Genomic DNA, 12,040 nt, shown 5'->3' on the forward strand with positions numbered 1-12,040 from the left:
AAAATCGTCAAGATAAAAGTATTTATCTGTTATATAGATGAAGAGTACAGATAACCTCAAGTGGCCACCAGCATTCAACAGTGAGAAATCACCATCAAGAAACAAATTGAAAAACTTTTACTATTCAGTAGATCAAGGCTCCAATAAGTCATACTGACCTGCTTTTCAACTTGACGTAGCTTTCCCTCTGCCTGATTAAATTCTACCCAATGAGTTTGATTGAGCTGCATTGCCTGGTACAACATACGACTGTCTTTCATCAGACTTTCATGGGATGTAAGAGCCAGTTCTCGACCCTATGATTCCATGAAAAAAAAATCATGTTCACCACAAAAGGCAATAATAGGCACAAAAACATACAACATATTTTAAAAAAGTATTTACGTAATAATTTTTAACTAATTACCATATATCTAAGCTATTCACAAATGTGTAACAAAGTTTTACATAAAAAAATTGATAGCATCATAGTAACAAACACATTTTTTGATTCTTAAAAATTTATGACCTACATCCAAAACAACCCTTAGTAGGATGATTACCTTCTACCACAAAACAAACAAAACTACAATTTACCAAGCTTGAAATCTCTTGGGGATTATGAGAAGACAGTGACTACCGTATTTTCTTGAATAGAAACCGTGGCTACTATATTTTATTTTTGAACGTTTTGTGAGGCTTCTATTTGAGGGCGGCTTCTATTTTTATTACATGAAGTACCGGTAGTGTTGATTAGGTGAAAATAAAATTCTGCGCTCACTTTTAACAAAAAGCTTTTATTTTATTACTATGCGATCACTACTGTAATGTGACAACTGCTGCTTTTCGCATGTGCAAGCTCTCAATGACAGCCTTTATATTACACCGAAGCGATTTCATCATTGTATTCTGTGGCTTCTATGCGAGGGCGGCTTCTATTCGAGGGCGGCTTCTATTGTTTATTTTTAATCAAATCGTGCGGTTTCTATTCGAGGGCGGCTTCTATCCAAGGGCGGTTTCTATTCAAGAAAACACAGTATTTCACCAAAATTAGGTCAGCAGCACAAAGTTGAAGATAGGCGGTTAGGTTTGGAGAATTGTTATGCAACAACTTGATTTTAGTTATTTAAGCTTTGATTAAAGTTAGATTTAGATTAGTAGGTAAATTTAGATTAGGCTAAGGTTAATATCTTATAACATTTAGGCTAGGTTACCAAGAAACTGTGAAAAGAGCTTTGAACGCACAGCTTTTTCTGGTGCAATAGTGGCAGCCTTATGAAGAATTGTCAAATTATTATAGGCGAACTGCCAAAACATGCAAACAGGTAGTAACACAGGAAAATGTACAAATTAGACTGTTTGCCACAAGGGATTATTTCAACAAGAGAAGGTGCTCAGCTGGTGAATGAATTCTTTAATGAACCAACGATTCGCAAACCCTTGCGGGTGAGCTTCGTCTTTGGTTATAATCGGTTAAAAAAGTAAAATATCTCTGATTTCGCTACTTTTACGTTAAGGCTTTAAAAAAACCTGTTTAGATCAATCAGAGGGCAGCATAGTTGGTGTTGTTTTTTTGGCGTGGGAATTCCCCTAGCTGTTGGTGCATTTCAAACTTCCAGGTTGCGAGGAAAACTTGGATAAAAATTGGCATGAAAAAGTAGAAAATGTGTGTTTTTAGGCCCACTAGGCCTATAGCCCAAGTCCACTTGTACCAACGTTGTTACATCATGCCAATTTACATCATGAAAAAAAAAAATTTATTGTGAAGTTGTATTACTGTTAGGCTAATTCTGATACTACACCATTTTCCAAAAAGTTTTAATTTATTACATACATGTGGGAATATACATGTGGGATATAATAGGAGGGAACTCAGTAAAGGCTTGTTTTATATTTATGTCTTCAAAAATTACTAAAACACACTTAGGGCGTTCAAATCAACAAAATACAAAAAATTGGCACCTAAGCGTGCGTTCTTTTGAAATCAAAAGCACATCTCATTATCCTAACTTTTTTTGGTGCGAACCATTGTGATGACATATTATGGTTAGTATACTACATGCTAAAATTTGAGAACCATTACTTTGAGGTATTAGGTGATTGCTTTTATTTTATTTCAAAGCAGAAACAAAAGTTACATAAAAACCGACTCTTCAACTTAAGTTTTTTTATCATAACCGGTGACTGTAAAAACCACTACATGAAACCATTAAAATCCAAGGTATGTGCATTTACCCATACATAATTCCCGAGAGCTGAAATGCAACAAAACTATAAAAAGTTGTTGAAAAGTTGAAATTGTACATCGCCATTGTCATGCAGTGAAAAAAACTTGATCTGAGCATATAAGCCCAGGCCAGATAAACAGAATATTACCTAAGTCTAAGGTTCAGCTTAAATTCCAAATGCAAAGTATGAATACTACAAAAATAAAATGAATACTTTTTTATGTAGACGAGTAACATCTTCAGCGGTGATTTGCAATTGTGGCACAATTTGATTGAGAAAAATATTTGCTAACATGTAATGGTCCTTGCTTTCCCGTTGACACAACTCAAGTAATTGAAGCCAACACAAAAACGGTGAGTGGAAGTCAAACATTAGTTGTTCTTTTCTGTGAAATCAGTTAAAAAATCAATAATCAATTAATGCAGAATTCATCATTGAAATAAATTATAAACTACTGGCACCAAAAATACTATTGTAATGTAGTTATACCTTTTGGATCTGCTCTTTTATGAGAAAGTCTATTTTGGGAATTAGTTTCTTACATTGATTAAAGAAGCACATTGCTGATCAAATTGGGGCTGGCTTCAAGAAGATTCCAAATTAATTTCATAAGTAACAACGATTTCATAAAGGAACAGATCCAAGCAGACAAGAAGGTATCACTACACGTTTCAAAATTTTTTTCCCATAATTATAATTATTTGATCATCATAATTATTATTCCATACAATCATATTAATCTCTATGACATATATAAAAAAACAAACAAAATCCCTTTCCAGTGGTTAAAAAATTTAAAAAAAAATTGATGATTATAAATGGAATGACCCCCTAGCAACTTTGATAAAAATACCATCTCTTAGTGCATCTGATGATGGAAGCTAATGCTTTGCGAAAGCTTGTGTAAAGTAAATAAAAGTTAACACCTAGGACTGCTGTCATTATGTTTTTTTTTATCTTATCTCTGTTATATTGTTATATCCTTGACGTTGACTTACCAACAACAACAAAAGCTAATTTCGATACTTCTGGAACTAAAAAATTCCTTCTGTGGCCCAAGTTATGGGCCCTGACCCATGATTTAAAAACTACTGCAATAAACCATTGTTACATCAGACATACTATGTACTTTGCCAAAGTAATTGTTGAAATTTTGCCGTTCCTAAGACTTCAACATTTTGTTGCAGTTTCCAGGTTTTTTGATTTTATTAATTTTTATAAGTCTACATATTATATCTATCTGTCAGTTACATGCTTTAGCAGTTACTTTCAGATTGTGTTTGTCTTGCAAATACTTTCTGTTTTGTTTTACGTAGAAACAGATGGTGCCATCTTAGATAAAATATAGATTTCTATATCAAACATTAAGCGAACCAATTCATGACATAACTTATTTCTTTTTAGTGCTTAGCTTATATGTTAACTAATACTTTGCGTGGTGAGAATTCCGATGCTTGGTCAAATATTTATCACACAGTGTATCAAGCTTTTTTGCATATTCAGTTTCAATCTCTGATTTCTTTCGAAAAAAGTCTTGAATATCTCCAACAAGAGCAATCCTTGACTCAGTAGATTGATCCACACACTTGACTTGTTCAATCAACTGAAGACGAATTTCTGCGGAGAAAACAAAAAATATTATTATTGAGATTCAGTAATATACTCTCCTAAAAATATTGTGCACTTCTGAACTAAGAATAAAACTAATATAAAAACATATATGTACATGATGTCTTATTCAAGATAAAACAGCTGGCTATCATGTGTGTCGTAGCATATTAGTAACAGATTGAGTAATAAATATTGCTGTAAGTTCTCTAGTAGGTACACTTATTCTATACATACTCTTCTGTGACAGCATGTGTACCCGATAACCTGACAACATGCGTTAGCGGCAGACACCTTTCAAAAATTTTCTCAGAAAGATATTCAAAGATATCATAAAACGCAAATAAACTTTTAAAAACTCAACAGGCCAAGTGATTAATGACTAATGTCACAATGTATTTTAGATGAATCTACCGAAAGTTATGTCTTCTTCCTTAAAATTCTTGGGGTACATTGTCCTCAAACAGCATGTGTTAAGGTCAATTATTCATTGCGTAATAATAATAATATCAGTTAATAATTAATAGATTAAAAGTATTACAGTGCCTCGTGCGAGTTTTTTATAAGCGTTTGATGTTATAGTCAAGCCTGGTCCAGTATAAAAGTTGCGGGTAAGTTAAGGACAAGAAAAGGCCAGCACATTACAAAGAAACAAAAAGTTATGAAAACCATCATAAAGACACATGTAATTTTAATACTAATGCCAATTCGTCAGCCTATCATTACGTTATGTTACGTTAACATTACGTCTATTATTGGTCTCTAAGCGTCATTGCTTAGTTTTTTTAAGCATATCACGCATTGCGGTACGACTTTTCCGTTCACTGTGGTATCTATAAAGCTATAGTTCACATAATTTTGGTCATACTTTTTCTTTTTTCCACTCATTATGTCTCAATACAATTAGTTTAAATACTAAAATACCAGGTTATTAAATCAATACTAAATTAAGTTTCACTTCATTTTACGTTTTTAAAATTGGCTGACGTTGGCTTTAGTCAGCACGAATAGCTTCTTCACAGCATGGGGGCTATAAAAATTACAACAGCTTTCTTACGCAGTTACGCTGGCAACTGCTACGAGGCTAAGACATTGTGATTTACTACCAAAGCACTTTGCCTACCATGCCACTTGTTACTCCGTAGCCTGCATTATAAAATGGTTTGAACTCCGGTTTTGGTACACAGGCAGCTGCCTAATTGTGGAATCTTATGACATACAATTGACGTATTTCAGTATTCAAATTTCAAAAATACAATTGTCATTGTTACACACGTTAAAATTTCAGTATAAATTAACCTATAGCGGAAGTCAAGAAAGCATGTTTAGACATAGCTCATAGAATAGACAGTTCTGTCATCTCTCGCGCCCCCTTTATGAACCTTACACGCCCCCCAGTTTAAGGACCCCTGATTTACACCGCAAACGTAAAACGAATTTCTTAGTATAGTTAAAGCAAAAGCTTTTCGCAAGAGTCGCTATCAAAGACGATTTTGCAGACGTATCTGAGAACATAACAATTACAAACTTATATACTGTGCAAAAAAGTTTAAAAGCAAATCATTCTTTTGTTTCCTTTTCAGTAAATTAATTAGGCCTATACATAAATTTAATTATGTAAAAGAAATGTTTGACTTTGTTAAATAATTCATATCTTTGGAGCAATTGGTAAGGTCAGCCTTTTTGCATTGGTCTACTGCTAAACTGATTGCCCATCACCAACAGCAGGTTGAGTGGCATTGATTGGTTGGTAAAATATGACGCTTTCTAAGCTATTTAACTGATACGTAGATTGAGTACCAAGAGCCAAAACAGTAGAAAACTTATTAATTAGACGTGTCAGCCGATATTACAACCATTAACCATAAAACATTTTTTACTGATGTTGTTTAAAACCTGCGAAAAAAAATTCAAATACCGCCAAAAATTATTTTTACAATGTTTTTAACATCATCCATTATTGTGACACTTCAGTTCTCTAAGGCTGAAAGGTGAAGGATTTGATAGAGTTACGCATTGTTATTCATGACAAATTTGAATTCCAAGGTTAAACTAGATATTTTGGAGTTTATTACTGCAATAGAAGTTACTTGTAGTGCACAACAGTTTTCAAATTAAGAAGTTTTGCAGTTTAATACTGGTAACCGATCTTCGCATTACACAGGAAAATGCATTATTATGTCATATTTAAGGCGTTTTTAGAAATCCACCACGTATTACGCTTTGTTCTTTCTTTTATTGTCTTGTTTCACAACTTGGGCTTTCATGTCTCACTTCTGCTTATCTGTCCCGTGTTGCGCTTTTTGCTCTTGTAGCTGCTATCTTTTTATTATCTTGCGTTAATCCTTCTTCTATTTTGAGAAGATTCTTGAATTAAGTACAAGTGTTGACTCTCCTTTTGTCCTTTGTTTTGTTTTGCACTTGTTCTCTATCTTCTCTCATCATCATGTTGCCTTTGCATATCAATGCGCTAATTATCTTCAATCGTATTTATACGTAGACCTTGAATGACAGTGCATGTGATTTCGAAAAATATTATCTGTTGTAATTAAGGCAAAACATTGACGTTTATAACGAAAAAAAAGGAAAATGTTTATTTAAAAGAAGTTGCACACGTTAAGAGAAGATCAAAATCAGGTGGTGAATCTATATTCTACCCCCCTATAATTTACAACTGGAGAGGCGTGTGCAAAAATAATTGCAATGTTCATTAAGTGGTCATAAATGTCATTATAATCGTCTTTTCTATTTTTTTGAAGTCTTTAACGAAACAATAATGCAATACTTAGTAGCAACACAATTAGCAGACACTTTAAGTGGAGAAAAAATAACTGAATTAATGCGAAGGCATTGTTTATATGAAAGCGATCGTTTTAAAGAAAGTTGTAAAACCAACCATACGAGATATTTTTAAACGTTATAGGTAAATAATAACGTTTTATCCTAATTTTTTGTAAAGGACATTAGTCAAATGGTGTAGTTGCAATGACTTTCATCTGTATTGAAAATATATCAAATATAAACATCAATAGGTTAGCAATGCTACGATGCTAAATTACGTAAGTTGAACGTTGGCAAAAATGGCATTTCCATTAAGTCAACGATCAATGGTTTTTAACAACACAAGAAAAAGAATTTAACGATTTAATTTAACTCACGTGTGCGCCATTTTGACTAATAAGATAAAAATATTTTCATCAGATTTTAGGGTCAGGCGTATAAGCCCTCGCCTATTTTTGGGCTTGATAGTTTTTTTGAAAGGCTTATACGCCAGCATATATGGAACATATCGGATTATCTGGTAATGATGTTTGTGTGAGTTTGTTAGAGTGTGTTTTTGTAGAGTACACAGTTATCTCTTCATGGTAAACCGTTTTTGGATGAAATGGATGGATGAATTAACCAGTTTGTCAGTTGTACCGGTTGTCAGTAAAGTTTAATTAGAAAATAAAATGAAGTTACACAAAAAATTATCTCTAAAATTCATGCAAGCAAATTATGAGTTAAATTAACTCATACAGTACAGAGTTAGTGACAGGTCATAGAATGTAATAAAAATATATGTCAAAAATCCTTATTACTCACTACTTCCACATTTTTGTTTGATCTCAAATAAATTTAACCTTGGGACATATTAAGCAATACATAAGCAACTATAAGCAAAATACCTTTAATTTTGACTTCACAATCAACTAACGAATTCTTCACTTTTTTAGAGGACATGATGTTTCAGTTACATTTATTTCATTACACATACATTTTGGAAAACAGCTGTTGTTACTGTACCAAGTGCTAAGAGTAAATTCAGAAACAAATAGTAAGATATTTTGTAAAGTTACCAAAAACATAAGGGTAACCAAAACGATCACACAGTAAAAGGAAGTGATACCCAACACAACAAGCTGTAGTTATTGATACAAGATATAAATTATTAAAAACTGATTTTTTAACAACTTAATTGCTTCAAAATTGGCCAACTTTATCACAACTCATCAGTACTTCACTGAACTAGTGGCGCATTTGGGCCACTACACGCAGTATTATAATTAAGACGATAAATGCGAACTAGATAACCACGTGCCAAATAACAGATTACCGCAACCGGTCTTGTTTCATCTGTCTTTTTAACACAGTTATAAATAGTCTGATAGTTCTGTACATGCCATAGTCTTCCATTACCACTATACATTGCATTGTATTCGCCTTTTTTTCTTTCAAGTCTTTAGCAAAATGACAATGCAGCGCCTTGTTACCAATACGAGCAGCTAAGACACTTTGTCTTGTGAAAAATGTAACTGCATTCCTGCCGAGGCATTGTTTCTATTTTAAAGAGATCGTTTTGAAACATGGTCGATAAATCAACTCAGAAAATAGTCAATTGTAAAGCACAACAATGATCTTATTCTTTTCATATGAAGATATTCATGTCAAATGGTGTAGTTGCAATGACTTTCATTGGTATTCACAGCCCATTTAACCCAGTGGGCACCCATTCAGCTCAATGTTGGATGTCCAATTCAAAATTTGGTTGCCATGGAACCGAGACACCCACTAAAATTTGATGCTGCCATACCAAAAATACAATAGTGACACATCCTAGGGCCTAGATCGTTTATAACAAAAAAGCTGTGGAAAGTTAGCAAGAAAAGTGAAGTCGTATCATAGAACTGTAACAACAATCGTTGTTAGATTTTTATGGTTGTACTAAGTTTGCTATGGCTATTGACATCTTATAATTCCAGGTTTAATAGATTTGAAGATAAGACCACAGTAGTAATTACAAATTGTTACAAAACACACGCGAATTCAATTTAATTAACTTGCATGAATTTTCAGAGAAAAGCTTCAAAGTCACGCGGATGGTGTTTAAAATACACAATTAAGCCTGCTTATGCAAGTGCTCAAAGTCGCCACAATCCATCCACAAAGGGTGAAATAAAATCGGTTGCATAGGTAGGGATGGCCAAAGCAGAAACCTAATTGTTTCTGAAACAGAAATAACAAATCTAGAATGTTCAAACCAGAATTTTGAATCTAAATGTTTTATGTCTTGTAAGTTGCAACAGTGTTAACGAAATGCAATTTAATTCAATTAATTAACAAACCCGAGTCCTGAGCAGCAGAATTTATTAAGTTTGGTTTTTGAAAACTGTGAAAGTACTGTAGATCAGCAAGCCCAAAAAACAGCATTCAAACATTCAAACTACATTCATATCTCTACCGTGCAAAGTTGTTACATACTAAAGCACTTGGAATGAATGAATACAAGTTTGGCAATTTGTCCAAGAAATTTAGCGATGATAAGTGTCATTAAAACGCGTTTTTGTAGACAGTTACTTAGTTATTCGCATTCGTTTAAAAACTATAAATGTCCTGAACACACAACATATCTCTTTCTGTACTTCTAGTATCTACAAAATTATGACGCCAAGTAAATGTTCTTTTTTGTTGTCAGACGAAAAAAAAGTAATGTTTCCTAGATGATACACATACAACAAATCTTTTGAGCAAAAGATGGGGAGTTACGACTTGTATTTAGAATGAATAAAAAAAAATGTTTTTAACTGTTTTGACTCTTGAATTTATTCTAAAAACATGTCTTTTGTTTACATGCACGGCCTCAATTTTTCATGACAAATTCTTTTTTTAAACAATTCATCAACAGAAATGTGGTTAATTTTTTCCCCTTTTTGCAGTTTGATACTCTGTGCAACATTTGCCCATTTACATTACGGTACGTCACATCTTCCTTCTCTTTTCCCTCCTGTCGGCAAAATGCAAGCTTGACAAAACATCGCACAATTAGTTGTTATGCGTGAAAAGATAATGACAGTACCAGAGTACCGATAACAAAACTTGGAACCTAGCCAAAAACCTTCTCCACATTATGTAAGATCAATCACACCTTGGCCATACATCTAATGCATAATAATTAATCAATGCGAAGCCGCTATATGTCACCACAAATGAACTTTTCCATTGTTATCTATCGAATTGCAACAATAAGCACGGCTCAAGAGTGGGTTTTAAGCAAACTATGCTGAAATGATAAACAAGAAAAAAGTAACACTTTAGGTAATACATATTCATGCGTATGTCATTCATTCATTCAGGAAGTCGAAAAATGTAAGTGGAAATTTCCATTGTTAAGCACTGGCGATCGAAAAAATCTTGCCACCCAGAAGGTAATCCAACTCGGAAAGGGTTCAGTGGTGCATATGGTTTTGAAATATTCAACGTTAAAGTTTCATAACAGAATGTTGTTACTCTGGAACATCTAGCATAGGTTGGTTTCAATATTTTATTGCATTCCCATATGCAAAATATTCTAGAACAAGATATGTTTTGGTATAACAAGATATGTTTTGGTATACCAAAACATGGGAAATCTGATAACTAGGCTATACAGACTGCAGAGTAGAGCACAAATATAGTTAAGAATTTTTTGCCGAAATGACAGTGCACGCCGGAAGAGCAATTTCCTTTTTCTCCGTTTTCAATTATAAAAGCCCGCACCTGGTCAACCACACACGCCGGACGTGCTTGGGGCACGAATTGCGATGCACACTGACCTATAGACTGCTTCTTTGCAAACAACTGCACACCCAAGGTCTCCACAAAAACCGATAATATGCTCTGCAGTCTGGTTTAAGGGTATTCCCAGAAGCCAGACTATGGAAGGAGCACAGCACCTGAGACTTTTTGGCTGAAACGGTATTGCGCGCCGGGAGAAAAGCGATATCTCTAAAAATAGTAGACACTAAACTTTTCTCCGTTTTCGATTGTGGAAAGCCGCAAATTGCCTACACAAACACCGGATATAGGCTTAAGCCACCAGTCGGAGTTGACATTGATGACAGGCTGCTAGGCCCAATTAATTTCACACCAGAATTTTACTGCTGCACCCCGAAACGAGATCTCGGCGAAAACTGCCATACTCCTGTGCTCTGCAGTCGACTTCTGCGTTAGAAGCCTGAAACGAAGAAAATAGGACTACTTGGGAAACACTGTTTCCAATTGTATTCATGAATTCACTGTATTCATCAATTCGTCATGACGCCGAAATTATCAGAAAGTGTTTTCACCACCGTCATTGCAGAATCCCAGCAAGATCATAGAACCCAAAACAACACAAAAGCAACGCGATGCGGCACTGCAGTGCGAAAACGCCAAGCAAAGCGACATGAATCCAAACAAATAGTAGAGCATAAAATTCAGATAAATAACGTAAATTGTTAAGAATAAAATATTAAACATATCAAGAAAATGTAAACTGTTGGTATTATAATAAACTTTAATTACTCCACTATTAATACGCTATCTGCGCGACGAGATATGATCATGCGCTCAATGATAAAATAGGCCGTAGCTCTGAGCAATTCTGCGAAGAAATCGAGCCGAGTGCTTCCGCTTTTTTATTCGCCAATATTAAATACAATTTCTTTACTTTACGATTTAGCCCTAAGTTTAGACATCTTCCTACGGATGAAGCTAACTTTCGAAAGTACCGTAATTAAGGTAAAGAATTTTTTTAAATCTTTATATATATTAGAAATTTAAGGGTTTGGGGGGCTTTCGAAACTGGGGGAATATAAGGACTTGGTCAGGCCATACAAAGCTCCAGCAATTTTAACTATGGCACTGCACCTCTGATTATGAGGTACAGTATAAAATGTTTTAATAAAAAGCTTTTTTCTTGGTATTTAAACAAATTTTACTTAAAATAACATGTTACTCGGCCAGCCGCAAGCACGACACACTACAAATATGGTAAAGAGACGGAAATTTGAGCGATTCTGCGAAAGAAATTGAGAGCTCCACTTTTTTATTGGCTCATATTAAAACAATTTCTTACCCTTCACGATGACGTATTGAATAATTGGTGAAACAAACTTTAATTGAATAAACGTAATTATAATGAATGTGAACCCAGAAATTTGTAAAAAGGATAAGAATGTAATTTAAGTAAAAAAATAAAAGTTACAGTAAACCTTAAGTTGCATGAAGCATGAGGCCATAAAATTCTTAAAAATTTATGTTGTGAACAGCAAATTTTAGTACAGCTGGATATTGAGAGACATCTTAGTTGACATAAAATACTCGAGACAAACATGGCAAACCGAGCTCTCCAAAATAAACATATGGTTACGTTAAATCTATAGCATCGAATAAACAACACGAACCAAACTGAATGCTGTAGTAAACACTGTGAAGTATTTTGTAA

The 12,040-nt window shown here is 34.0% G+C and overlaps 1 protein-coding gene across 2 annotated transcripts in view; it reads right to left on the bottom strand.

The window, feature by feature from the left end:
• LOC143470131 (SLIT-ROBO Rho GTPase-activating protein 1-like) overlaps window positions 1-8,908 on the bottom strand; it is a 32,822-nt gene extending 23,914 nt beyond the window's left edge. The window contains exons 1-4 of one of the 2 annotated variants that reach the window (XM_076968042.1): window positions 7,485-8,908; window positions 3,639-3,825; window positions 2,422-2,593; window positions 159-296 (exon numbers count right to left, since the gene is read on the bottom strand). In XM_076968042.1, coding sequence (XP_076824157.1) covers window positions 159-296; window positions 2,422-2,593; window positions 3,639-3,825; window positions 7,485-7,539 — 552 coding nt within the window. In that variant the 5' untranslated portion in view covers window positions 7,540-8,908. The remainder of the gene's footprint in view (window positions 1-158; window positions 297-2,421; window positions 2,594-3,638; window positions 3,826-7,484) is intronic. The other variant, XM_076968043.1, reaches the window with a different exon arrangement.
• Window positions 8,909-12,040: the final 3,132 nt, after the last annotated feature.

The sequence above is a fragment of the Clavelina lepadiformis genome, chromosome 9 (assembly GCF_947623445.1).
Source record: "Clavelina lepadiformis chromosome 9, kaClaLepa1.1, whole genome shotgun sequence".
In the NCBI taxonomy this organism is placed as follows: Eukaryota; Metazoa; Chordata; class Ascidiacea; order Aplousobranchia; family Clavelinidae; genus Clavelina; species Clavelina lepadiformis.